At 52.5% G+C, this 25,928-nt stretch overlaps 1 protein-coding gene across 29 annotated transcripts in view; it reads left to right on the top strand.

The window, feature by feature from the left end:
- Nucleotides 1-25,928, top strand: part of RALGPS1 (Ral GEF with PH domain and SH3 binding motif 1) — a 302,263-nt gene that overhangs the window by 259,777 nt on the left and 16,558 nt on the right. For 12 of the 29 annotated variants that reach the window (XM_063635809.1, XM_063635812.1, XM_063635803.1 and 9 more), the window contains 4 exons: nucleotides 13,634-13,760; nucleotides 15,147-15,304; nucleotides 16,353-16,478; nucleotides 17,704-17,755. In XM_063635809.1, coding sequence (XP_063491879.1) covers nucleotides 13,634-13,760; nucleotides 15,147-15,304; nucleotides 16,353-16,478; nucleotides 17,704-17,755 — 463 coding nt within the window. The remainder of the gene's footprint in view (nucleotides 1-13,633; nucleotides 13,761-15,146; nucleotides 15,305-16,352; nucleotides 16,479-17,703; nucleotides 17,756-25,928) is intronic. The other 17 variants (XM_055271039.2, XM_055271036.2, XM_055271035.2 and 14 more) reach the window with 3 other exon arrangements.

Here is a 25,928-nt window from a genome sequence, read left to right as displayed (position 1 = left end):
CCTTTCTCCATCTTTTTGGCCTGTGGCAACAGGGGGAGAGGATACAGTCGTAATTGGAGCATAGGGTGATGTGGGCCACATCCAGGCAGGGAGTTGGCCAGAGGTGGGTTTGAGTCTCGCCTCTTCTGCTTGACCTTGACGTCAAGGCTGCTGAGATGGGAGACTCCAAGAACAAAGGAGATGTGAAATCCCAGAGTAATGGGCCACAACTGGCCTCCTATCCCTGGAGCTCCGCACGGAGGGCCCCTCCCGCCCATCCATTCTGAAAATATAAATGGGCAGCGAGAGTATGTTTCCCCTGCAGATCTCATGTTTAGGGGCCAGGCGTGGTGGTTCATGCCTGTAATCCTGGAACTTTGAGAGGCCGAGGCAGGCAGATGGCTTGAGCCCAGAGTAGAGTTTGAGACCGGCCTGAGCAATATGGCAAAACCCCATCTGTTTAAAAAACAAAAAAAAGCCGGGCGCGGTGGCTCACGCCTGTAATCCCAGCACTTTGGGAGGCTGAGGCGGGTGGATCATGAGGTCAGGAGATCGAGACCACGGTGAAACCCCGTCTCTACTAAAAATACAAAAAAATTAGCCGGGCGTGGTGGCGGGCGCCTGTAGTCCCAGCTACTCGGAGAGGCTGAGGCAGGAGAATGGCGTGAACCCGGGAGGCGGAGCTTGCAGTGAGCCGAGATTGCGCCACTGCACTCCAGCCTGGGTGACAGAGCAAGACTCCGTCTCAAAAAAAAAAAAAAAAAAAAAAAAAATTAGCAAGGCGTGGTGACTTGTACCTTAGCTTCCTGAGGCCCTCACTGGAAGCAGATGCTGGCAGCATAATTCCTTACAGCCTGTAGAACCATGAGCCAGTTAAACCTACCTACCTACCTGCCTTCCTTCCTTCCTTCCTTCCTCCCTCCCTCTCTCCCTCCCTCCCTTCCTCCCTCCCTCCCTTCCTCCCTTCCTCCCTTCCTCCCTTCCTTCCTTCCTTCCTTTTTTTTTTTTTTTTTTTTTTTTTTTTTTTTTTGATGGAGTCTCGCTCTGTCATCCAGGCTGGAGTGCAGTGATGTGATCTCGGCTCACTGCAGCCTCTGTCTCCTGAGTTCAAGTGATTCTCCTGCCTCCACTTCCCGAGTAGCTGGGATTACAGTCACCCGCCACCATGCCCAGCTGCCCAGCAAATTTTTGTATTTTTAGTAGAGATGGGTTTCACTGTGTTGGCCAGGCTGCTCTTGAACTCCTGACCTCAGGTGATCTGCCCACCTTGGCCTCCCAAAGTCCCAGGATTACAGGCATGAGTCACCACGCCCAGCCTAAACGTCTTTTCTTTATAAATTATCCAGCCTCAGGTATCCGTTTATAGTAATGCAAATGTACTAATACAGAAAATACCGCACTCCTAGTACCTATATTCTGTGTTAGGCCATTCTTGCATCACCATAAATAAATACCTGAGGCTGAGTAATTTATTTTAAAAAGAGGTTTAATTGGTTCCCAGTTCTGCAAGCTTTACAAACATGGCACCAACATCTGCTTGGCTTCTGGTGAGGGCCTCAAGAAGCTTACAGAAGGTGAAGGATGAACAAGCATGTTACATGGTGAGGGCAGGAGCAAGAGAGCCAGGGGTGAGGAGAGGGGAGATCCCAGACTTTTAAACAACCAGACCTCACACGAACTGAGTGAGAACTCACTTATCACCAGGCAGATGGTGCTAAACCATTCATGAAGGATCTGCCCCCCGATCCAGTCACCTCCCACCAGGCCTTGCCTCCAACACTGGAAATCACATTTCAACATGAGATTTGGAGGGGGCAAACCACTTCACAGGGCCTTCTAGCTGGCAGCCAATATCACTGATGCTTCTTCTCCCAGGCACTTTCACGGGTATTTCAGAGATTCCACAAGTCCCTTGACCCAGGCAGATGCAAATCTATTTTAGGGACCCCTGCAGCCCCTTCCATGCCCCCCTGCAAAGTCTGGTGCCCACTGCCAGCTTCCTGATGCTTGGGTCTCCTCCAGCCCTCAACTCTGCCAGCTTTCCTCACGTGGGCCACCTCGGTCCACAGGAGGCCATACCTGTCCTCATTCTAACAGACCTGTGAGCACAACAGACCTACCTGTGGCCACCGCTGTCTTCTGGCACAGCTGTTTGGCCTCGTCAGACCTGAGTAAGGCACAGCAGCTCTCCTGGGTCTCCTGACTGCTAGAGACATAGTTCAACCTCCCCAGGGGGTCTGTGGAGACTCCCCCTAACTATGTGTGAGTAGAAAAAGAGAACAGCCAGGGGCAAGCGGTAGGCCCTCTCTCCATGTGCTCCTCTCCCTGGGAACATACTCTCTCTGCCCGTTTATATTTTCGGAATAGATGGGCGGCGGGGGGGCCCTCCATGAGGAGCTCAGGGATAGGAGGCCAGTTGTGGCCCATTACTCTGGGATTTCACATCTCCTTTGTTCTTGGAGTCTCCCATCTCAGCAGCCTGTCACGTCAAGGTCAAGCAGAAGAGGCGAGACTCAAACCCACCTCTGGCCAACTCCCTGCCTGGGTGTGGCCCAGCTCCTCGCAAGTACTAGCGGCTCCCCCAGCATCTGCTGCTCTGCACTCCCCGTGGCCTAGGAGTCTGCCCTAGGATGGGTGATTGGATGCCATTTGCAGAAAGAAATGATCAAGGTCAACCAGGTGCAGTGGCTCACACCTGTAATCCCAGCACTTTGGGAAGCTGAAGCAGGAGGATCACTTGAGCCCAGGAGTTTAAGACCAGCCTGGGCAACATGGCAAAACCCTATCTCTACAAAAGTATATAAATTATCTGGGCATGGTGGCGCGTGCCTACAGCCCCAGCTCCTCAGGGCTTAGGCAAGATCGCTTGATCCCAGGAGGTGGAGGCTGCAGTGAGCCATGATCGCACCACTGCGCTCCAGCTTAGGTGACAGAGCGAGACCCTGTCTCAAGAAAAGAAAAAAAAAAAAGGAAATGAACCAGGCCCTCTAAATGATGTGTGAGACAGCTCTTGGCTGACAGCGAGAACTCATGAGAGCTGCATGTATGAGAAACAATGTGTGTGAATGTGAAAGTGACTAGCTCCCAGGCTCCACTGTGAAACCTGGCCAGAGAAGGGTTTCAACACAGACTTTCTGTGCAGAGGGGCCCCAGTGTCCTGGAGAGCCACAGGGTCTGGCAGACCTGGAGAGGGCCTGAGTCCTTGGGAACCGGATTCTCAGCTGGGGTAGGAGGGACACTGAGCCCCCTTCACATTAGGCGAAAGTCACCCTGTGCACCAGAGGCTCAGAGTGGTACCCGCAAGAGCACCCGGTTGCACAGTTGTCAAGCCCCCTCCTCCAATGAGAAAACGCGGGCTCCAAAGAATGAGACTGGACTGTGAGCTCCCAGCTCAGCGTGGGGCAGAGGCTGGACTGGAACCCAAGTCTTGTGACTCCAAGTTGAGTAGTTTCCCCTCTGCCACAGCTGCCTCCCATTAATTTCTGATGTGCGATACTTGGAAAGTGCCCCTGTGAGCGGCAGCAGGGCTGCCAGGCTGCTTAAATAGGGCAGTGCTGTCCCAGGCAGGCCACTTGGATGCTGCCGGAAATCCATGGGAACGAGGCTTCCTGTCCCAAACACATGTCTTCCTCAGCAGCCATGAGCACTATGCCCATCTACCCAGTGGCCTCCAGATATCAATCCCAAAATGAACTTCTCATCGTGTCCCCAAAACCTGACAGTACCAGGAATACCACTCCACCGACGGTCACCCCAAGTCCCCCTCCCTCCATACCCCCAGCCTGTGGTGTCAAGTCTTAGCCACATCTGGTTGCTCTCCAACCAAAGCAAACTTTCTAGGGTACACATCTGAATGCATCAGTGCCCCTTCCTAAAAATATCTACACTTTCCCCTCATTGAACTCCAGGCTTCTTCAAAGGCCTTGCTCTCTGTCACCCCGAGTCTGTGCACATGCTGTTCTGTCTGCATCCATCACTGCTCCTGCTGGAGCTCTAGCACCCACCTGGACATCAGGCCCTCCAGGGGTCCCCTCTGTGTTCTCACATGCACCGTGCTGAGGGCTGTCCCGTTCACTGGCTGCTCAACCAGGCAAGTTCCTGAACTCTTCCCCCGTCAGGTTCTACATCCTAAAAGTGAGATAGCAACAGTACTTGCATGGCAGTGTTAATGTGAGGCTTAAATAAGATCAGGTGTACAAAGCATTTATCACAGTTCCTGGCACCTTGTAGATGCTCAGTAAATGTTAGCTGCTGTCATTATTACCATGATTATTATTGTAGTTATACTACTGGCGTAGTTGTTGCCTTTACCGTATTTATTATTGCTATTATTCTCATGTAAAAGTAGATGTCTCTCTTGGTGTAATTACTTGGCTACTTCTCTCTCCCACACTTGACTGGAAACTCATCTTTCTAATCCAGTGTAGTATCTCCAGCTCCTGCCCCCAAGGTCAGGGCTCAGGAAAAGTTTGTCACGTGAAGGAGGGAGGGATGCTGAATGGCTTACTCCTCACAGGGAGGCTGTCAGTCAGGGTCACCATTCCTGTTTTGCAGATGTAGAATTCAGGTTCAGAGGTGTGAGGTGACTTGCCCAAGGTCACTCAGCCTGCAAGTGGCAGGCACAGGTGGGTGACCAGGCCTGTCTGCCTTCAGATCCTGAGTCGTTGCCATCACTGTTCATCATCCTGTCCACTCCAAGGCTGTTGTTAGGAGGCTCTGGGCTCCTTTCTCTTCCAATCAATGAGTGGTCTGTTGGGCAGCCTGTTGCTTTCTTGAAAGAAATGTAATGAAAACCAGATTTTTTTTCAACATGATATCTCGTTCCCCACAGAGACTGTCAGTTCTCATATGTTCCAATAAAACTGCTAAAGAAACAGCCACTTAAAGAGCTTTAAAGATTATTCATGGAAAAATTATGCTGAGGAAAAATGGAGCAATCCTCTGAGATAGTCAAGCCACATGGTCAGTTTTTCCAGCTGTCCGTGCCATATCAGGGCTGGCAGCAGGAACTGCACTCTGCTCAGCCAGCCCAGAGCCCTGGTGCATTATGACCACCCACACCCTTGCCCCTGCCCCAGGACATGGAGAAACAAACTTGCCAGCCACCCAGCTCACAAGCAGTCCCAGAAGACACGTGTCCCTGGTGCTGTCACGTGGTGGCCACCCCAGGCTTGGCAGGGCAGGAACATGAGGCCTTTCAGTAGCAGAGGGTGTCGTTTACTGGCAGAGAGGCCCCCCATCCCTGGGGCCCAGTTGAATGGGAATTCTTCTGCTTCCGAGTCAGACCCGGGCTGTTGGTCAACAATGCAGAAGAGGGGAGGAGCTGAGACCCAGAGCGGGGAGAGCAGCATCAGCTTTGAAACGGTGCCCAGGGAGGCTGCAGGCTCTTCTGCTGGGCCCCCCACCCTTCCTCCAGTTGGGTCAAGGGGCATCTGAGGCCAGGCGTGCCTCCCAGGGCCATCCACAGCCGAAAGAAGAGGCGGCAGATCCAGGCCTAGTCCTGGAGGGAAAGTCAAGAATTGAATGGAAGAGATCAAGGGCAAGTCCAGTGGGTTTGGGAGAGACTGGGCATGGGAATCGGAGCTACAGGCAGGAAACACATGGAGATAGACAGGAAAAAGAGTCAGGCAGGAGTGAGCAGGAAGGGCCGAAGAAGTTACCAGAAGAGACTTGGAGCCTCTGCATCTCACTGCACCCCTCCAGCTGTGTGACTGCAGAATGCCTCTGAGCCTTCCTTTAAAATGGCCATGATAAAAGTTACTAACCTCATAGGAGTCAAAGAACAGGACTCAAGTCTGGCACACAGTGCATAATAGATGCTAGTTCCCATCACCTTCCATTCCTCAAGGGTAGTAATGGGTCTTACCCACTACAGACTTCCTGGAGGAAATGTCTCCTGTTTACTAGATCACTTCAGATATGGCCATCGTGTTCCTCCTTCCTCATGTTCTGACCAGCGCCTGACCTGTGAACAGCTAGCCTTCCTCCCCAGCCACCACAAGAGTGCCACACACCTGGGATCAAGTCCTGCCTCCAGCGTGCTGTAGCTCTGTAAGCCCCACTTTCTGATCTGTAAAATGGGGCTACTTAGAGTTTCCACCTCAAGTCTTGTGGCACAGGTACAGAGCATAGCGCCGGGTGCGTCACATTAGATTATAATTATCATCATTATTATTACTACCACAACACCAGGTAGCCTTGGGTTCCACTCCAAACCACAAGGGAGGAGCAATGCAGTTTGACCTTTAGAAAACACTTTTCTGAGTCAGGGTGGGAGCCAGAGTGACTCAGGCAGTGAGACTGTAATCCCTCGCACACGGCTGCTGATAAACAAGGGCAAGATCCACCCTCTACATGGATTCGTTTCTTGAGCAATATGTGCAGAACCAAAACAAAGCAGGATGGTTTTCATTCTTCCTTTTCCTCTCTGGAACAACTGCACGAGATGTTTCCTTCGGAACAGAGCCTGCCTGTATTGCAGTGCTTTGAGCAGAGTTTCTTCCCCCAGGGTGCACAGCAGAATCACCTGGAGAGCTTTGGCTGACTGCAATGTCCAGACCCACCTGTGGCCCACAGACTCAACCTCCAGGGGTGGCCCAAGAAACTCCACTTTTAACACTGTCTCCAGATGGTTCTGATATATTCTTTGGTTAAGAATTAGAGCCTTTTTTTTTTTTTTTTTTGAGACAGAGTCTCACTCTGTTGCCCAGGCTGGAGTGCAGTGGCGCGATCTCGGCTCACTGCAACCTCCGCCTCCCGGGTTCAAGTGATTCTCTTGCGTCAGCCTCCTGAGTAGCTGGGACTATAGGTGCCCCCTGCCACACCCGGCTAATTTTTTGTATTTTTTAGTAGAGACAGGGTTTCACTATATTGGCCAGGCTGGTCTCAAACTCCTGACCTCATGATCCACCTGAGCCTCAAAGAAGCTGATGACCACATGGAACCCCTTGCGGGGAAAATGCACAGATACAAAAGCTTAGCTGCACTTTCAGTCCTCTATACACCTCTCCTGGGTTTGTGAAGTCTAGACCACAAACCTTTCCTTTAGAGTCATGCCTCTCCGTTTCCATTACGGTGGATTGGTCTGTCAGATCCTGTTCTTGAGATGCCATCTGAAAGCAGGAACTGGGGCCTCAGAGAGCCTCTCCTCTCTCCTGCCACCAGGCTAGTTTATTTAGGCAGCTGCGCCGAGAGGCAGTGTTGGGTGGTGGGGTCTCTTTGTTAAGGTTCTTTGAACTGCAGCAACAAAGACAGACTGGCTGACTTCAACCAAAAGAGGACCCATTGGGCTGGTTGCAGTGGCTCATGCCTACAATTCCAGCACTTTGGGAGCCTGAGATCGGTGGATCAGTTTGGGCCGGGAGCTTGAGACCAGCCTGGCCAACGTGGTCGCAAAACCCTGTCTCTACTAAAGACTAAAAAACCCCGTCTCTACTAAAAGTACAAAAAAAAAAAAAAATTTAGCCAGGCATTGTGGCGTACGCCTGTAATCCCAGCTGCTTGGGAGGTTAAGGCATGAGAATCACTTGAATGCAGGAGGTGGAGGTTGCAGTGAGCCAAGATGGCACCACTGCACTCCAGCCTGGGCGACAGAGCAAGACTGTCTCAAAAAATAAAAAAGACCCATTGGCTCACAGAATCCAGGGAGGGCTGAACAGCCAGGCCAAGGACACACTGGGTGTCAGGAACAACTGAAACAGAACTCTCTTCCACCTTGCTTTGTGGCCTCACTCAGTGAGGTTACTTTCTTTTTCTGTCACCACAGATCAGATTCCCTCACCACAAGCAGGGAAACATGGCCATCCTTAGTATCTAGGTTTTATTTCTCATTCATCAAACAGAGATTGTCCTCAAATGCTTTCTAGGCTCAAATCCAAAAATCCTGGGGAGGGTATCCACTCGTAGACCCATCAGCTGGGGCCAGAGGCGAGGCCGCTTTGGACTGGCATTGCCTCCCCTGTCTTCATCAGTGGGAGGAGAACGTGCTTCCTGAGAAGGTGCTGGGCAGGTGGTCCCAGGTGTCTGCTTCGTGCACCCACAAGGCCTAGACTTGAACCTAACCCCATCGCCAGCCAGGTCCTGGATGCATGCTTGGTGCCTACCCACTGAGCTTCTACTACTTCACTTGCAAGTTTAAGCTAATAATACCTCAGAGGAGTGCTGTGGGGATTAAATGTGAAGGCACTACAGGGTCAAGGCAGACACAAATGACACACTCAAGTTGGGTGGTTGGAGGAGAGTTTCAGAATGGGGCTGTTTACAAAGATGTGGGCAGAATGTGGGGACCCCAAAGGACAGCGCAGTACCCCAGGGTTAGAAATAGACTGCCACCTCTCAGGAGTGACCCCGCAGGGAGAGAGCCAGAGGAGGCAGTGCCCCAGCCTGCTCCCCATCAGCCTAACCCAGTGAGGAGCCAGAGGGGGCCAGGGAGCCTATTGACCTAGCCCCATATGCAGCCCCCTGGTCCATGGCACAGAGTGGAGAAGGGTGGAGGACAAATCTGGAGGGGCAGATGGAGATTCCAGCACAACACCTGGCACAGAGTAGGTGGCCACTATTTTTAAAGTAGTCTCACTTTAAATAATGAAATAGTTAATGCATAGAGAATACCCATTGTCCTCACTATCCGTATTTAACAGCAGTTAACGTTTTGCCAGGTTCACCACATATTTCTTTAAGTAATAATACTACACATGGAAGGAAGGCCTGTCACCCCTATCCTGCCTCATTTCCCTTTCCTCCCTACAGATAACTGCTGTGCTGATTTACATTATTCTTGTGCAGGTTTTGCATTTTACTGCATATATACTTGTGTGTAAACATATATACTGTTGTTTTGTGTGTTTTTAAAAATTTGACCTAAGTGGCATAATGCCATAAACATTCTTTTGCAACTTACTCTCTCCACTTAACATAAGTTTTGAGTTTTGTTTGTTTGAGACGGGTCTCAGTTGCCCAGGCTGGAGTGCAGTGGCATGATATCAGCTTACTGCAACCTCCACCTCCTGGGTTCAAGCAGTTCTCCCACCTCAGTCTCCTGAGTAGCTGGGACTGCAGGTGCACACCACCATGCTGGACTAGGTTTTGTATTTTTTTTTTAGAGACGGGTTTTCACTATGTTGCCCAGGCTGAAACATAAGTTTTTACGATTTGTCTGTATTGATACCTGTAGATGCAGTTTCTTCTCTTTGTAAAATTTGTTGAGTAAATAAACCACAGCTCATTTATCTATTTCCCTACTGATTAGCATGTAGCTTGTTTCTGCTTTTTTGCAATGACGCACAATGCTACTTTGAGCATCCTTGTATATGTGGCTCCTCGTGTATATATGCAAGAGTTTCTCTAGAGTAAAAACCTAAATTAGAATCACCAGATATAAAAGGCAGGGCATCTTCCTTTATTCAGCATTGCTCATTGCTTTCCAAATATTTTACCTTCATATAAGCCCCGAACTAGAGTTCCTGTTCCTCCACCTTTGCCAGTGCAATACATTATCAGGCTAATTTTTTTTTTACCATCTGTTGTAATAAAAAGATGTCTCCTTTTACTCTCATTTGCATTTCCATTATTACCAGTGGGGTTAAGCGTCTTTCCTTATTGTTACTGGCCATTTGGAGACTCTGTTCCTTGAATTTGCCTTTCATATCTTTTGCTTGTTGTCTCTGTGTGGTTTGTCCTTTCTTACAGATATTTGAAATTCTCTGTATATCTGAAAGCTAATCGTGTGTTGGTTTAGGGGTGACACATACCTTCTCCCAGACTATGATTCGCCTTTTAACACTGATTTTGATGTCGTTTTTGGTCGGTTGTTTTGGTACAGACATTGAAATGTTGTCAAATTTATTCATCTTTTCCTTTAGGATTTGTGTTTTTTCTTTCTTCCCGTTCCCCAAGATTATAGTGATTGTCTCCTATTTTTTTCCCAGTAGTTTTGCTTTTCACATTTGTGACATTAATCCACTTGCTTAACATAAGGCAAGACTCTAATTTTGTCTTTTTCCACATGGAACCCAGTGGTTTTGCCCCTCATCCTGAAAAGTTCCTCCTTTCCCCACTGACTGGTAATGCTGCCACCATCAGGAAGCAGGTCAGGCTCTCACTTTGTATTCACTGAACTGTGTCTGCATCCGTGCCCAATACCACACTCTTTGAATACTACTGCTTTAGGTTTTGTTCTGCCATCCAGTAGGGCAAGTCTTGCACTGTTTTTCTTCAGAATAGTCTTGTCTACTTTGCCCCTTTTCTTTTCCATCAGGATTTTTTTTTTTTTTTTGAGATGGAGTCTCACTCTGTTGCCCAGGCTGGAGTGCAGTGGCACGATCTTGGCTCACTGCAAGCTCCGCCTCCTGGGTTCATGCCGTTCTCCCACCTCAGCCTCCCAAGTAGCTGGGACTACAGGCACCTGCCACCATGCCCAGCTAATTTTTTGTATTTTTAGTAGAGACGGAGTTTCACCATGTTAGCCAGGATGGTCTTGATCTCCTGACCTTGTGATCTGCCCACCTCGGCCTCCCAAAGTGCTGGGATTACAGGCGTGAGCCACCGCGCCTGACCTCCATCGGGATTTTAAGATCGGCTTAAATGGCCAGGTCAGGAAGAACTTTGAACACCATGTCATGGATGATTTCAAGCAAGGCGGTGACATGGTTAGCTTCACGTTTTTCAAATACTTGTGAAGCTGTGCTTGGGTTAGATTTTAGAAGATCAGACTGGAGGCAGGAAGACAATAAAATGTGGGGGCCCAGACCAGTCAGTGACAAGAGAGGTGGGCAGGGAGGGGCTGTGCAGAGTCTGGAGGCCGTGGTGACTGTGCAGCAAGTGAGGAGGGAAAGGGAGGAGAGAAGAGGCAAGTTGCCGTGTGGGAGGAGCCGAGGGCGGGCTCCCATTCCAGGCCAGGCGACTGGGTAACCCACAGTGCCTCCAGCCAAGGCTGGAAACAGGAGAAGGAGTTGCAGGCCTAGCCTCAGCTGTGCTGCACTTGTTGCATCTTAGGAAAGGGCAGATGGAGGAATAGTGGCAAGAGGTGGATATATGGGTCTCAGGCTCAGAAAAGAGGTCTGGACCAGGCCTGGTGGCACCCTCCTGTGGTCCGAGCTACTCAGGAGGCTGAGCTGAGAGGGTTGCTTGAGCTGGTGAGCCGGGGAGGTTGAGGCTGCAGTGAGCCATCATGGCATCACTGCGCTCCATCCTGGGTGACAGGGCCAGACCCTGTGTCAAAAAAAAAAAAGAAAAGAAAAGAGGACTATAGTCAAGATTTAAGAGTCATCAGCTATCCAATCAAATAAAAAACAGGAGCCAAAGAGGGAGGCCTATGTGGACAACTTAAGCAAGAGGGGTGTTCGAGGAAGAGGAGGAGCTCACGGAGGAGGTGGTGACAGTGATTGAAGAGGCACAGGGAGAAGCAGGAGAGTGTGGCATAGCGCCCACCAAGGAAGGAGGGCACTTTGAGAAGGAGTGACCCCGAGCACCAGGTGCCAAGGGCTCTGGGAGGAGGCTGACAAACCTTCATTGATTTGGCAAGAAGGAGGTCAGTAGACATGTTGTTAGGTACAGAAGTCAGAGCTGAGTGACTGGAGGAGCACAGACCTCCATTTGCTGGGAAAAGATCCAGTGGAGGACCTTGGCTTACAGGAAAAGAGAGACTACAGCTTGCCTATAGACTGGGGGAAGGAGCCAGAGTGAGAAGGGGAAAGTGAGGCAGTGAATTCTCAGAGGAGACGGGTAGGACCTGAGAGAAGAGAAGGGCCCCGGCCTGGCGGGAAGGCCAGTGTGAATGGAGGTGTGCATGGCCACTGCAAGGGTGGCTGTGAGAGAGATCCCACCTGACAACCAGTGTTGTCACTGAAGTAAAGAGTGGCAGCATTTGAAAGGGTTGGGGTCTTGGAGTTGCCCAGGGGCACTAAGGAAAGAAGTGACATTTTGGAATGTTATTGACAATAAGAAAGTTGGCTAAGGCCTAATAAAGGGATTGGGGGGGGCGGATGAAGAAGGTGCCTGTGCACAGTGGGCTTGGGAAGGAGGGGGGACAGTAGAGGAGACAACTCGTGGGAAGTGAGCACTCAGCTGGCAGCAGGAGCTCAGAACTGGAGGTAATGCAAGTGCCCTTGCCTCCTGAATCTGCCAAAATGCCAGATGGGCCAGACTTCCCATGGTATACGGGCTGGGAGTGTGGGTCATTATTTTGGACATTAAGATGACCCAAGCAGGCTGGAGGACATGGGAACCTGTAGGCCACTGGTGGGTCTGTAGGGCCTTGTGTTGGAGGACCTGGAGCTCTGGGTGGGCTTGGGCTTTATGGGCCCCCCAGGAAAGTTCTCCAGCCATGGCCAGGCAGCCACCCCCTTGATCTGCTCTGCATTTGATGTGCTCTGCAGGAAGCAGCTGAGCCCCTTTGTAGAGTCACTGGTTCCCACCCTCAGTGCCTGGCCCAGATAGCCAGAGCTAGGCGAGCCTCTGAAGTCACCTCCCTTAAAGACCTCCCTTCCCAAGCCACAGAAACTAAAGAGTGCCACAGTGGCCAGGGTCACATTCCTCCAGACATAGCTGAAGACATGGCCAGCATGAAGGATTTGGCCTCAGTCTCTGTGTATTGTGCACAGTGAGGTTTGCACCCCTAACTCCCTGGCTCTGGTGACCTGTTAGCCCCATGACTGGGTTGAGAAGGACATGGTAATAATAAATTAAGTATGAGGGCCAACTATGAAAGTCTGTGTACATTACCTCATGGACTTCTTCTGACCACCTGCAAGGTGAGTTGAATTGTTCCCACTTTTCAGACGTGGAAACTGCGGCTCAAGGGATAAGTTCAGTAACCTATCCATGATCCCAGGTAGCAAATGAAAGACCTAAGATCTGAACCCTATCTGTCTAGCTGTGCTCTTGCCCCATTTTGTTTAATGAGTACATAGAGACCAGAAAGTGGCTGTGTAAGAAATCAGGGGTAAGGGAATGGACTTGGTGTTAGAAAACACACTTTTTTCTTTGGAGACGAAGTCTCACTCTGTCACCCAGGCTGGAGTACAGTGGCACAATCTTGGCTCACTGCAACCTCCACCTCCCGGATTCAAGCGATTCTTCTGCCTCAGCCTCCCGAGTAACTGGGATTACAGGCGTGTGCCACCATGCCCGGCTGATTTTTGTATTTTTAGTAGAGATGGGGTTTCACCATGTTGGCCAGGCTGGTTTCGAATGCCTGACCTCAGGTGATCCACCTGCCTCGGCCTCCCGAACTGCTGGGATTACAGGCATGAGCCACCACATCCGGCCTAGAAGACATACTTTGAAGTCTCACCTCTGTCGTTCACCAGCTAGGTGTCCTTGGATAAGTCATGCCATGGTGAAGCAGGGCCAAGACTAGGCTGCTTATCCCCATGTCCATCCATGGTGCCCTCCCTTCGTCCAGGACAGCAGGACATTGACCATCCTGAGACTTGATTATCAGCCTTGGAAGTCAATTACTATATGGAGAGTGAAGGATCAATATCTAATGAGTAGGAAGCTACAGGGCTCATATGAACCTTGCCCCACCTGTGACAGCTGGGCCAGTTGCTGTTACTTCAAACCCAGGGCCCACCTCCACACCCCAACCCAGCCTGCGCAGCCCCTCACCCTCCCATCATAACCCCCATTGTTGCTCTCTCTGCTCTGTTTGCAGGTCCCTCTGCTTGCGCCGGTTCTGCGAGGTTCAGCCGGAGGCCCACTTGTCCTGATACATCTGTTGCTGGCAGCCTCCCCACACCTCCAGTCCCCAGACACAGGAAGAGCCACAGCCTAGGCAACAAGTGGGTGACTGAGCAAGCCCTCCCCCCGGGCTTCAGACCGTCCTGCACATGGGCCTGGGCACAGTGCAGGGAAAACCCTTGCTGGCTGGGTCCCTCCTCTGCCCTGTTCTGGGAGTTGCTGATGAAAGCTCTTGGAATCCTGGCCAGTGCGCTTTCCTGAGGCTGGTGTGAGCTTGGGAAGAGCTGAGGGGCACTGTGGCAGCACTGACTCCACAACACCGACAGGTGTCTCAGGCTCAGCAGCTGATGGAGGAAGGGTGCAGGGAAGGGCAGGGAAGTAGCAGTGGCATTCCAGAGAATTTGCCCAAGCCCAGTTAATGACTCATGGAAAACCCCAAAGTCCAGTGGACACCAGTGGCTGTCATCCAGGGCAGTGTTCAGTTTCTCATGGCATCTGCCTACAGAGCAGTGAACCTGCTCATCAGCCCTTCGGGGCCCATAGCTGGGGGACATGCGTGAGCCCTCAGCATGGCTAGGGCAACTATGCCTGTGTCTCCAGGGCATTAGGTACAGGCTTCCGAACAGATGAGTCCCTTCCTTCCTTCCTTCCTTCCTTCCTTCCTTCCTTCCTTCCTTCCTTCCTTCCTTCTTTCCTTCCTTCCTTCCCTCCCTCCCTCCCTCCCTCCTTCCCTCCTTCCTTCCTTCCTTCCTTCCTTCCTTCCTTCTTTCCTTCCTTCCTTCCTCCCTTCTTTCCTTCCTTCCTTCCTCCCTTCCTTTCCTCCCTCCCTCCCTTCCTCCTTCCTTCCTTTCTACCTACCTACCTACCACTTCCAAGGCACAAGCCTCAGCCCAGCCCAGGCAGGCCCTGGAGGAGCTCCAAGGCTGGAGGAGAAAGAGTTGCTCTTTGAGTGTTAAGCAGCCCTCTGTGCTAGACACTCTGCATATGCCTGTCAAGCATGATCTCCCTGAGTCCCCATGCAGGCCTCTGATGTGGGTGCTGTTATTACATATTTTGAGAATGAGTCTAATGAGGTTCAACAAGGTGAAGTTCCTTGCAATGGTGGAAAAACATTGGAGCAAGGGTCTGGACTCGGTGCGTGTGACTCCAGGAGCAGACATCCTGGCCTCAGGCCCACTGCTGCTCACCTGTGCAGCCTCATCACTCACAAGCAGCATCTGCTCACTCGAGCCTTATAGCCACCTGGGAGACGGGCAGGGCAAGTATCGTTATCCCCGTTGGATGGATGGAGAAACTGAGGCTCAGAGAAAGGATGTGACTTGCCCAAGGTCATGGCGTGAGAGAGGACAGAGCCTGGGCTGTACCATGGCTCTGAGTGGAGGCCTTTTTCCTGCAGCTGCACCATCTGCTCCGGCCCCAGGCAGGTGTAACCACTGTCACTCCATAGATAAGGAGCTTTGCCTTCTTTCTTCCTTTCCATTTTCCAGTATGATGTGTCAGTTGAGTGTAGTTGAGAGTAAAAGTGCGACATTCCCATCGGAGAAAGCAAGGCACCTACTGGACGACAGTGTCCTAGAGTCCCGCAGCCCCCGAAGGGGCCTGGCCCTGACCTCCTCCTCTGCTGTCACCAATGGACTCTCCCTAGGTAAGCGTTTCCGGCCTGCACATGATAGGCTGGTGGGCTGTAGGCCCAGCGTGTGCTCCGTGTCTGTCTCTGTGTCACTGTGCCATGCCCAGTGGCGCTATCATTCTGGGGGACCCAGTGGCCCCTCACCTCCCTGCAGAGGTGGCTGCCTGCAGGAATCGCCCAGAGCCAGGGAAACCCTTGTCTCCTAGCCTCGTGGGCTTCATGAAGAGCCCTGGATCTGTCCTCATCCTACTGGTGGCATGGCAGGCAGGTAGAAAAAGCAGCCAAATACATGCCTGTGACCAGCTGCCATTGGCTGGCAGCTCCCCAGACCAGACTGGACCACAGTCAGGCTTCTGTCCCTGAGGGGTGATGACCCACAGGGCCCTGCAGGGCAAAGCAGGAGAGGCTACCAGGGAGGGTAGCTGGGTGGCCACTGGGTTCTCACTGCGTACTTGTCTTCACAATCGGAAGCTAGAAGGAGGGAGGATGAAAAATTGATGTTCAGGGATGAAATTGTATCACTGAGCGTCAGCCAGACATGGTGCTTATGGCAACAGAACAGACAGAAACTGTGCTGCTGAGGCTAGGATAGGAAGAACTTGACATTAGGACTCAGGCTGGTGTTGAGCTCTGGTTGAGCTCTGGTTGTAAGTCCGTACCCCTGCAGTGTCCAGGTCAGCTGAGGACAGGTGGGCACCACCCTGTTATTAACGGCCATCAGGCCAGTGCGCTCTGATGCCTGTTGCCTTTCAGTGTGCCTATGCCTTTGTGGTCTGTGTGTCTGTGTGTCTGTCGGCTTCCCTTAGCAGGGAGTCCTCCCATGGCTGGTGGTTAGACCAGTTGCTGAGCTGGGAGTTGATCTTGTGAGGACTGCAGGGCAGAGGGCCCAGAGCATGGGGGTGGGGGGCGGGAGGGGACAGGAGAAACAGGCAGGAATCACTCCCACGTCTCTGTGAAAGCAAGTCAGTCTCAGAGGGTGTGGGCAATATCAGTCCAGGGGTCGCCATCTCCCACGCCCTGGAAGTCTAACAAGCATGTTCTGTGTCTGCCTCTGTCCTCATAGGAGGTCATCCTGTTTGGAGCCAGTCAGGGTTATACAACGGCTCAGGACAATGTGTCCAGGGTTCCGAGGTGTGCCTTGGGAGAAGAGTTCCAGGTCATGCATGCGGAAAGGCTGGGTTGAGCAAAGGTGTGCAGGTTTCTTCCCAGAGACGAAGCTGTGCTGGTGGGTGGGAGTCCTCTAAGAAGGCATCAGAGTCCACAGTGTCCACATTCTTTGGTCATGGGACCCTCTTCCTTGGAGTGTCCAATGGGACCTGGGTTCTGAGGAATGCCCTCTGGGAAATGCCGGCCCAACAGCACTTAGCTGGGCGGCAAAACAGCTGTTTTATATCCAGAAAACTTTCTGAGCTGCGCCTGAGTCCATGCCTTGCTATTCCTGAGACAGAAAACGGAGTCAGATGCAGAGCTGTCCAACGTCCAGACGGGAGATCCTAAGGTTATTTGGTTCCCGGCTCCTCAAGTTGGGGAATTGAAACTGTGTTTCTGTTTGGGGCCAAAAGCCCTGATTAAGTGGCCATGTGTGCATGTGCCCTGTTAGGAGCTGGGCTGGTCCTCCCCTCTGTGATGAGGGCCATTACTCAGACAGATGCCAAGGGGCCTGGGATCTCCTCCCTCTCCCTTTCCCAGTGCTCGGCCTTGGTGGTCTTTCAGGCAAAGAGCACTGAACCTCAGAGCCTCTGAGGTCTGAGAGATGCTCTAGAAGCATTGCACATGGATGCTTGGGTGAGAGGAGAAAATCTCTCCTTCAAGAGGGCTTAGAGAGCCCGGGAGAAGCAGGGTCACCCATTCAGCCCAGAGGGACAGGCCTAAAGGAGGAATAGGTAGCAAAGCTGCGACCCAGCCCCTCTCTGTGACCCCACTGGCCAGGGGTCTGTAGGGGCTTTCCCTTGAGGCTTCTGTCTAATGCCAGGTAGCTGCACTGTGACCAGCGTCTAGTCAAGCCCTGACCCTTGGGGAAGAGGAAGAGGTGCTCATTTGGCCTCACCAGCTGAGGCCTGCTCTAGTCCTGGCTTCCCTTGGGCCAGAAGGGAGGCAGTGGTGGAGCCAGGTCAGGTCCAGAAGAAAGCCTGAGGACCCAGACCCCAGTGGGCCAGTGGGCAGTTAGTTGCGGCCCCCGGGGGCAGTGGGAAGGTAGCAGAGGACCTGCCTGGAACAGTGGGATGGGGTGGTTCTTTGACCCTCCCAGAGCAGAGTTAGAACTCGCAGCAAAATCTCGAGTATGTTGAGGCTCCCAATGTCAGGAAGCAGTTTCTGTGGCACTTCTGTGAGCTCAGGGGCCTGGGCCCGGTGACCCAGAACAGGCCCCTCTTCTGTGAAGCCGTTGTGCTCATTGACCTGTGTTCCTTTTCCAGGCAGTAGTGAGAGCTCAGAGTTTAGTGAAGAGATGTCTTCAGGGCTGGAAAGGTGAGTGTGGCCTCAGCATGGCCTCCCTCCCAGGGGTGGTGCTCAGGGCTGAGGGAGCCAAAGACAGGCCCCGGGCAGGGACAGGCCCTGCCCCACCCACCCCATGAGGCTGCTCTGTGGCTCCTCCAGCAGCCTGGCCGGGGCAGAGCTGACTAGGAGGGAGGATGAAAGAGCAGGATGGTTGTTGGGGCCCCAGCCCCCATGCTCTGAGCAGCCCCATGCCTCCCCTGATCCAGGAGGCTCTTCCTCCAGCACAGCTGCAGGAGGCCTGGGAGTAGATTTGGTCTGAAGTGTGGGTTCCTGAAACCGAAAGCCTAAGAAGTGGCCTGTTCTTGAGATGGGCATGTGGCTCCGCCTGGTGGGGTCTAAGAATATTGCACCCTAATGGCCTCAGGCCTTGGGTATTTATTGACCCCCACCCTGCTAGGCACTGGTGACAGGGAAGTGGCCACAGCCTCTGCCTCCCTCGAGGATCCCTCTGCCTCTCTCGAGGATCCCTCTGCCTCCCTCGAGGATCCCTCTGCCTCCCTCGAGGATCCCTCTGCCTCCCTCGAGGATCCCTCGGCCCAGGGTTTGGCTCCCTGGGAGAGCCTGTCTGCCAGGGCCCCAGGCCTCTTGCTCAGGAATTCCCATCGCACAGCTCCATGTCCTGGTGTTTTCCTGTGCCAGGCACCAGGTGATCGCTAGGAAGGCAGGGGATGCTGTGAAGGGGGTGCCCCTACAGCCATGGCACCACCAGGGGTGAAGGGCATCATGGCGACTCAGGGTCTGAGGGGAGGTGGGAAACATCCAGTGACACAGAATGTGCAGGAAAGGCAGGTTTGCACCAGTATCCAGGGCCCTGGGCACACACACATACACATGCACACTCACATATACACACCCTACACACTCACATATACCCATGCACACACTGTACACTTGCACTCACCTATGCATGCAGTCTCACATACACAGGCACACGCTCACACATGTGCTTGTGTACACATTCATATAACTACACTGCCACACATGTGGGTGTATACACTCACACATGTACATATGCATGCATGCATGTACACTCTCACACATTTGTGTGCATAAACACTCACATGCATACATGCACACACACACACACTTCTCCTCTGGCGCTGAAGCTTCTCTCCTCAGTTCCCATAATCATAAATTGGCCAGAGAGAAGATAAGTGCTGCCTAGCAACTCCTCCCAGGGCAGAGGGGCTGCCTGCTGGTCAGTGCTCTTGGTTGAGCATGGCCTGTGCCAAGCACTGTCCTGGTGCTTTGCATGCATGGATGTACCAAATCCTCAGCACTCCTGCACAACAGCCATTCATAGTGTCCCCATTTTATACATGTGGAAAACAAGGCTCAGAGAGGTAAAGTGACTTACCTGCTCCACACTCTGGTATGGACAGAGCTGAGCCACATCCAACAGCCTCCTGACCACTGAGCCACCTCTTCATCACTGCTCCACAGCTTGGCCAGATACGGGGACTGTCCCATATTGGTCAGTCAGTCTGTCTGCCTGCGAAACCCAAGATGGGGGTTGGTGGGGGAGTGATGATATGCCAACCCTCAGAGGCTCTCTCTTTCCCCTCCCCGCCCATCTGGGTTGCTCAGGCAAATGGGCCAGTAGCTTTCACCCTGGAAGCCACCCCAGCAGTGGGGAGGAGAACCGGACAGGCACAAGGGCAGACTCTAGAACTCAGCATCAGTCAGGGGACTCCTGGGGACACCCTGAGGGAGATGGCTTACAGGCAAGCCAGCACCTCCCCTGGCCTCAGGCCAATGAGAAGACATCAAATGGCAAACAGAGGCACAGATCCTGAATAGCAGCTAGACCTGAACCTGTTGTTCATTCATTCATTCATTCTTTCACTCGCTTATTCCTTCATTCACTCACTTATCCATTCAGCAGCTGTTAAGCAACTGCTCCCGTCCAGACACCACACTAGTTACTGAAGGTGTAGCAGATACAGTTCCTGCTAAGTACTCATGACTGAGATTAGAGCTTCTAGGAAGGAGGATGGTGAGAGAGAATTCCTTGTCCCAGGGAGATGATGCTGTTTGCAATGCTGTCATGATCACTGTAGGCCACAGCATTTCATACCATTTAGATCACTATCCATCTGAATGTCTAGAATAAGTGATTTTAGGATCTCTTCCAAGCACTGGTCTCATGGCTGGCACAGATGCCCGGCTCTGCCTCCAGCAGTCTTGAAACATCCCTGCAGGGAGGATGTCCTGTTTCTCATCCTCAGAGGATGGCTTTTGGCCCAGCCCCACCTTGCTGAGGGGAGCAGGAGGCCACCTGCTTTGGAGGATGCCAGTGGGCCTGCGATGTCTCCTCCAGTCAAGACCCAGGCCCCGTGCAGTCCTGATGAGCAGATGCCAGCTGCCTCTTGGCTACCGGCCTCCGTCTCCATCCTGCACTGCCTCTTACATTCCCTGAAATAATCCACACTCGCAAAAGTACCGGAGCATTCTGGACCTTCCTGGAGAGTCCACGCGAGAGTTGGAGGGGAAGATTTACCTCTTGCAGCTTGAAAATCTTCATTGCCTGTGGCTCTTTTCTTTCAGTTACTCACCTTCATGCTCTTTCCTGGGTCTTCTCTATTCCTGACCTTCATGGGCCCGATGCTTAGCTCCTCCAGGTCCTCCCTCCACTCCCAGCTCTCCCCCAGGCCAAATCCTCCTACTCTAATGGGGAGCAGACTCCCTCTTCCTCAGAAGCTGAGTGTCAGCCTGCCTGGGCCCAGAGGCCAGCACCTGTCCTGAAAGAGGTTCCCCTCCTCGGAGACCCCACCAGCTGTTCCCTGCAGATGCCATAAGAACACAGCTTTCGGCTGGGCGTGGTGGCTCAAGCCTGTAATCCCAGCACTTTGGGAGGCCGAGGCGGGTGGATCACGAGGTCAGGAGATCGAGACCACGGTGAAACCCCGTCTCTACTGAAAATACAAAAAAAAATTAGCCGGGCGTGGTGGCGGGCGCCTGTAGTTCCAGCTACTTGGAGAGGCTGAGGCAGGAGAATGGCGTGAACCCGGGAGGCGGAGCTTGCAGTGAGCCGATATCGCGCCACTGCACCCCAGCCTGGGCGACAGAGCAAGACTCCGTCTCAAAAAAAAAAAAAAAAAAGAACACAGCTTTCTCTGCAGGTCACACCGCTTGAGCAGACAGAGGCCGTGGAGCCAGAGCCAAGGGTGCAGGGGAGGCCTGGGGCCCACTCAGAGAAATGAGGGTGTGCGAGAGGAGAGGAAGAGGCTTGGCCGTGGTGGGGGAGACAGCATTTCGCCCCACAGCTCTGAAGTGTAGGGGCCACAATCTTCTCTTGAAGATTGCCACCAGCCCCCTGCCCCTCAGCCCTGGTAATAAGCCTGCCCAGGCTAGGAAGAGAAATAGAGCCAGATACCAAGAGGAAAGACAGGGAGACCCCAGGCCAGTTCCTCCACACCACACACACCTCTGGTGGGTTGAGGGCACACCTTCATCACCAAGAATGCCGCTGTCAGCAGGCAGGCAGGAGTTTCTATTGTCTGGCCAGGGGTGGGACCGCGCATGCGCGTCTGGTGAATTTGCCTTCCCTGAGTTTACACACATAGATGTCTCCTCTTTGGGTAGTAGCCAGAGTTCAGGCTGCAGATGCCCAGTAGATCCCCAAAGTGTTCGGCCATAAAGAGCTTCCACACGGGAGCTGGAGCCCACTGAGGCCTGTGGAGCTGCGTGTACTGCCCTCGGTGGGAATGGGCCTGTTCCTACTGGACTGCGGAACAAGGGTGCAGAGAGCAAAGGGGGACCCTCTTCTGCTCTTCATCCTCCTGTCTCCTCACCCATGTCAGCCTTGGCAAGGTCACAGGGCCTGTGGGGCCGGGGAGGGGCAGTGAGATGCAGGGAGGTGTTTGTTAGTCACTTCTGAGCTCCCAGGCTGCCTTAAAGACCCTCCCCTACCCTCGGGGCCCAGAATGAGGACAGGGTGGTGGTCCTGGGCCACGGCCCTCAGGAACCAGAGAGCTGTGGGCAGGGGTGGGCCTGCTCTTCTCTGACTCCACCTAGTGTCCCTGGTCAGCAGTCTTCCTCATCTCATGCCGGGGAGAGTAGGGACGAGGAGAGAAGGGGGTCCCCCAGCACACTCTGCTCTCCCAGGGAGGCGGGGAGGTGGCCACAGGGCATCAGTTGCCTGGAGAGGAGGGCTATGGGCTTGTCAGGATGATCTCCAACCATCCTCGGGCCCCTCGGAAACCAACAGGGAAGGGAGCGTTTAGTCAGGAGCAGCAGTAATGGATAACAGATGCCTTTTTCTGCCTGATTTGGAAAGCAAGTGTTGGCACTAAGATGAAAACAAGAATATCAGCCTACGAGTTAAAGGATTTTAAATGAGGTGTTTTTAAAAAGACGAACAAAATGGATTGTAGCGGCGATCATGTATGTATATATGAAAATAGAGTCTCACTCATCCTGAGTATTTCTGGTCTCTAGGTTTATTGAGTGAGTTTATTTTCCCTGTATTCTTCAGATTTTCCACAGTGCGTAAATGTTTCTTTTCTACCCAGAAAAACAATTAACATTTAACTGTACAAAAGAAGACATAATCAGAAATGATTACTGATCAGTTTTTAACAACTGAAGTATGAAAGTGCCACAAAGTTGATTACGAAACCCTTGGCCACCATCTCCCCTGGTCGGAATCACCTGTCTCTGTGGAAGGGCCTTCTCATGTGAGGCACAGGCTGTAATACAGGTAGTGGGAAGAGTAGGGGATCGGGGAGTCCTCGGAAGGCCCAGGGTGAGAGGAGGCCCCTGTAGTGGGTGAGGGAAGTGAGGCTGGGGCAGGGTTGGGGGGTACGGTGCACAACCCTCTCTGAAGCAAAGCCCATTCCTCTTCCTGCTCTGGAGGAGGTGAGGGAATGGGTCAGAGCTCACAGTCTTAAATAAGTCCTGTCAGGGAAGCAGTTGTGCAGGATGCAGTGGGAGGATCCAACAGGGTGACCTGCATCAGCCACCTCCAGAGGTGGCTTCTGGAGGAGGGGATGGTTAAGCAGTAGCCCAGGACATTTAGTGAAGAGGACCCTAGAGAGCCCTCGAGGCAGGACCTGGGACCTGAAGAGGCTGTGGGCTGTGAATCATGCACCAGGCTGGGACAGATGGCCCAGGGCTTGGTGTCTGTGAGAGTCTCATACAGGAGAGCTGGGCCCCATGGCAGGTCCTGTTCTCTGAAGTTCCCAGTTGACCTCCACAGTGAAAGGCACAGCCAGCCATGTGGGGGCACCTGAAGTTAGGACCACTGATCCTCCCAGGCCCTTGGGCAGCTCTCAGTACCTCTGAGCCTCCATTCCTCAGCCCTGTGATGAGGCTAGGCACAGTGAAGATCTAACACATAGGTGGAGCTACCACATCTGAGGAACTGATTTAGGGACTTTTTTTTTTTTTTTAGACAGAGTCTCACTCTGTTTTCCAGGCTGGAGTGCAGTGGCACTGTCATAGCTCACTGCAGCCTTGATCTCCCAGGCTCAAGCGATCCTGCTGTCTCTGTCTCCCAAGTAGCTGGGTACAGGTACATGCCACCATACCTGGGTAATTTTTTTAATTTTCATTTTTCAGTAGAGATGGGGGCTGACTGTATTTCCCAGCTGGTCTCAAGCAATCCTCCCACCCTTACTTCCCAAAGTGCTGGGATGACAGGCAGGAGCCACTGTGTCCAGCCTGAGTTGGAGACTTTTATGAATTTCCCTCAATAGGTACTACTTACCACCAAGAAAGCAACCCAGGGGTCTAACGCTGGGTAGGGGGAAGAAAAATTTCCTCAAATGCAGTTAAGTCATCATGGGAGGGATAGACCGGAGTGATAGCAAATTTCTACCAGCACCTGCTGGCCTCCAGGATGACAGTGGACTGTGGAAGCGCCCCTCTAAGAGGTCACTGCAGACAGTTGCCCCCCAGAGTGCTGTAGGGCGGTGCTGTAGGGCGTTCAGGGAGTTGGGTGATGCAGTTTCTGCCCATATGAGGTTTACCTGTTCGTTTTAGCTGGTGGGATCATCTGACATCCTTAGGGAGGCACCAGGGAAATGCAGTCATGGTGACAGAGCACCAAGTCTCCTGCCCCAAAAACTGAGTTTTAGAAGACACTCGTTTCCTTCCTTGAGAAGATGAGAGGACCCTGGTAGATGTCCAGGTCTGCCAGGTCCCAAGGATGCCTCTCAAGCCCCAAACTCTGCAGTATTTTGGGAGAGGCAGGCCAGGCTCTGGAGGCGATCCTGCAGGTGATAGGTCCCCTTGGCTGCAGCAGACATGCCAGTGGCCATTCTCAGGGTGACTGCCACAGAGGACCTCACTGTCCCCCACACCTGTGGCTGAGGCCAGGATCCCAGGCTGTCATTCCTCCCCTGAGTCTGGTGTCCTCGGGTTCATTCTGCAGTGCTCTGGACACTTGGCCTATCTCTCCTGCATGAGACTCAGAGACACTGAGCCCTGGGCCACCTGTCCCAGCTTGGTGCATGACTCAGAGCCTGCAGCCTCTTCAGGTCCCAGGACCCCCCTCGAGGGATCACTAGGGTTCTCTTCACCAAATGTCCTCTGGGTGGCAGCCCAGTTAGACAATTTGCCAGCTTCTGATTTGGGTTTCCCTCCAATATGTGATCTCTTGCTTCACTCCCTTAGCTCCAAACACTAAAGTCTGGCAGTTGAGGCTCCAGCCAGCAGACTGAGAGAAGTCTGCAGAGAGAAGAGTGCACGAAGAGCCCCTGGCCTCTAGGTGCCAGGGCCTTTGCTTGACTCTGTTTTCGAGCCCTGCCAGGCAGCTGCTGCTGCTTCATGGGTAGCTGAGAAATCTGTGCCCACAGCTTCCCTGTTCAATATCTACAATTCCTCCAGAGTCAGCACCTAGAAAGCAGGCAGGACACTCCTTCCATCTTGTGTCCATCCTTGTCTGTGCATATCTGCTTTACCCCTCCCCACTCTCTCTCAGACAAGATTTCTGAACTTCTCAGTGCACAGAGGGGAAGATGGATGATGCCTCAGAGCTCCCAAGTTTACATGTGATAGTTTCGCCCAGTCACTGAGCCTCACTTTCAGTCTCTTAGATCTGGTTCCTAATCACCAGGAGAGAAGATCTGGCATACCTGGCTTGGATCACTGGTGTTGCCCTGTCCACTTAGCTGTCAGAAGGATGGGGACATACAATACAAATGTGGTTCCTAGGGGCCCACTTAGTGAATCAGGGACATTGCCCAGAGAAGAGTGGGTGGCCCATAGAGAGCAAATATCCTTCAAAAAGTGCTGCTAGAAGGGACATCCCAGGGCCCAGCAGAATTCAGGGTAGCAGCTTCCTGCCTGAGGATGAGGGTGAAGCATCAGAAAGTGGCCAGCGTAGGCCATGGCCTAATTGGATGGCTTCCCATCCAGGGTGTGCAGGCGCAGGTGGACACTGCTGATCAGTAGCATCACCTGGGCCCTTCCACATGTGCACTCCTACCCAGGCTCTGTGGACTTGAGGCTGGGGCTCTGTGTACAGAAGATTAGGGGAAGTATATTAGTCTGTTATTACGCTGCTAATGAAGACATACCCGAGACTAGGTAATTTATAAAGGAAAGGTTTAATTGACTCACAGTTCAGCATGGCTGGAGAGGCCTCAGGAAACTTATAATCATGGTGGAAGGCGAAGCAAACACGTTCTTCTTCACATGGTGGCAGCAAGGAGAAGTGCTGAGCAAAAGGGGGAAAAGACCCTTAGAAAACCATCAGATCTCATGAGAACTCACTCACTATCATGAGAACAGCAGCATGGGGGTAACCACCCCCATGATTCAATTACCTCCCACTGGGTCCCTCCCATGACACATGGAGATTATGGGAACTACAATTCAAGATGAGATTTGGGTGGGGACACAGCCAAACCATATCAGGGAGGGACCCTACTTCTACTAAGACCAAGATTACCAAGGCCTCAACATAATTATTTTCTGGGGAGGTTGCTCCCCAACCTCCTAGCCCAGAAACAGGGACTTAGGGCTTTATGAAATGTAATCCCCAGGATACCTACAACCTAATGTGTATGTAGTAAATGATGGAGTGAAGATGGCCTTTCAGACCTGCTTGACTAGTCTGAATTCTCATGATGCTGTTGGCCCAGGAAGTGCCCTGGCCACTTCCACCTCAATAGCACCACCCACTCTGCCTCTTCCC

Source organism: Symphalangus syndactylus, chromosome 3 (genome assembly GCF_028878055.3).
Source record: "Symphalangus syndactylus isolate Jambi chromosome 3, NHGRI_mSymSyn1-v2.1_pri, whole genome shotgun sequence".
NCBI classification, from domain to species: Eukaryota; Metazoa; Chordata; class Mammalia; order Primates; family Hylobatidae; genus Symphalangus; species Symphalangus syndactylus.
The sequence above is the reverse complement of the archived record's forward strand: the minus strand, read 5'-3'. Positions and strand labels throughout refer to the sequence as shown.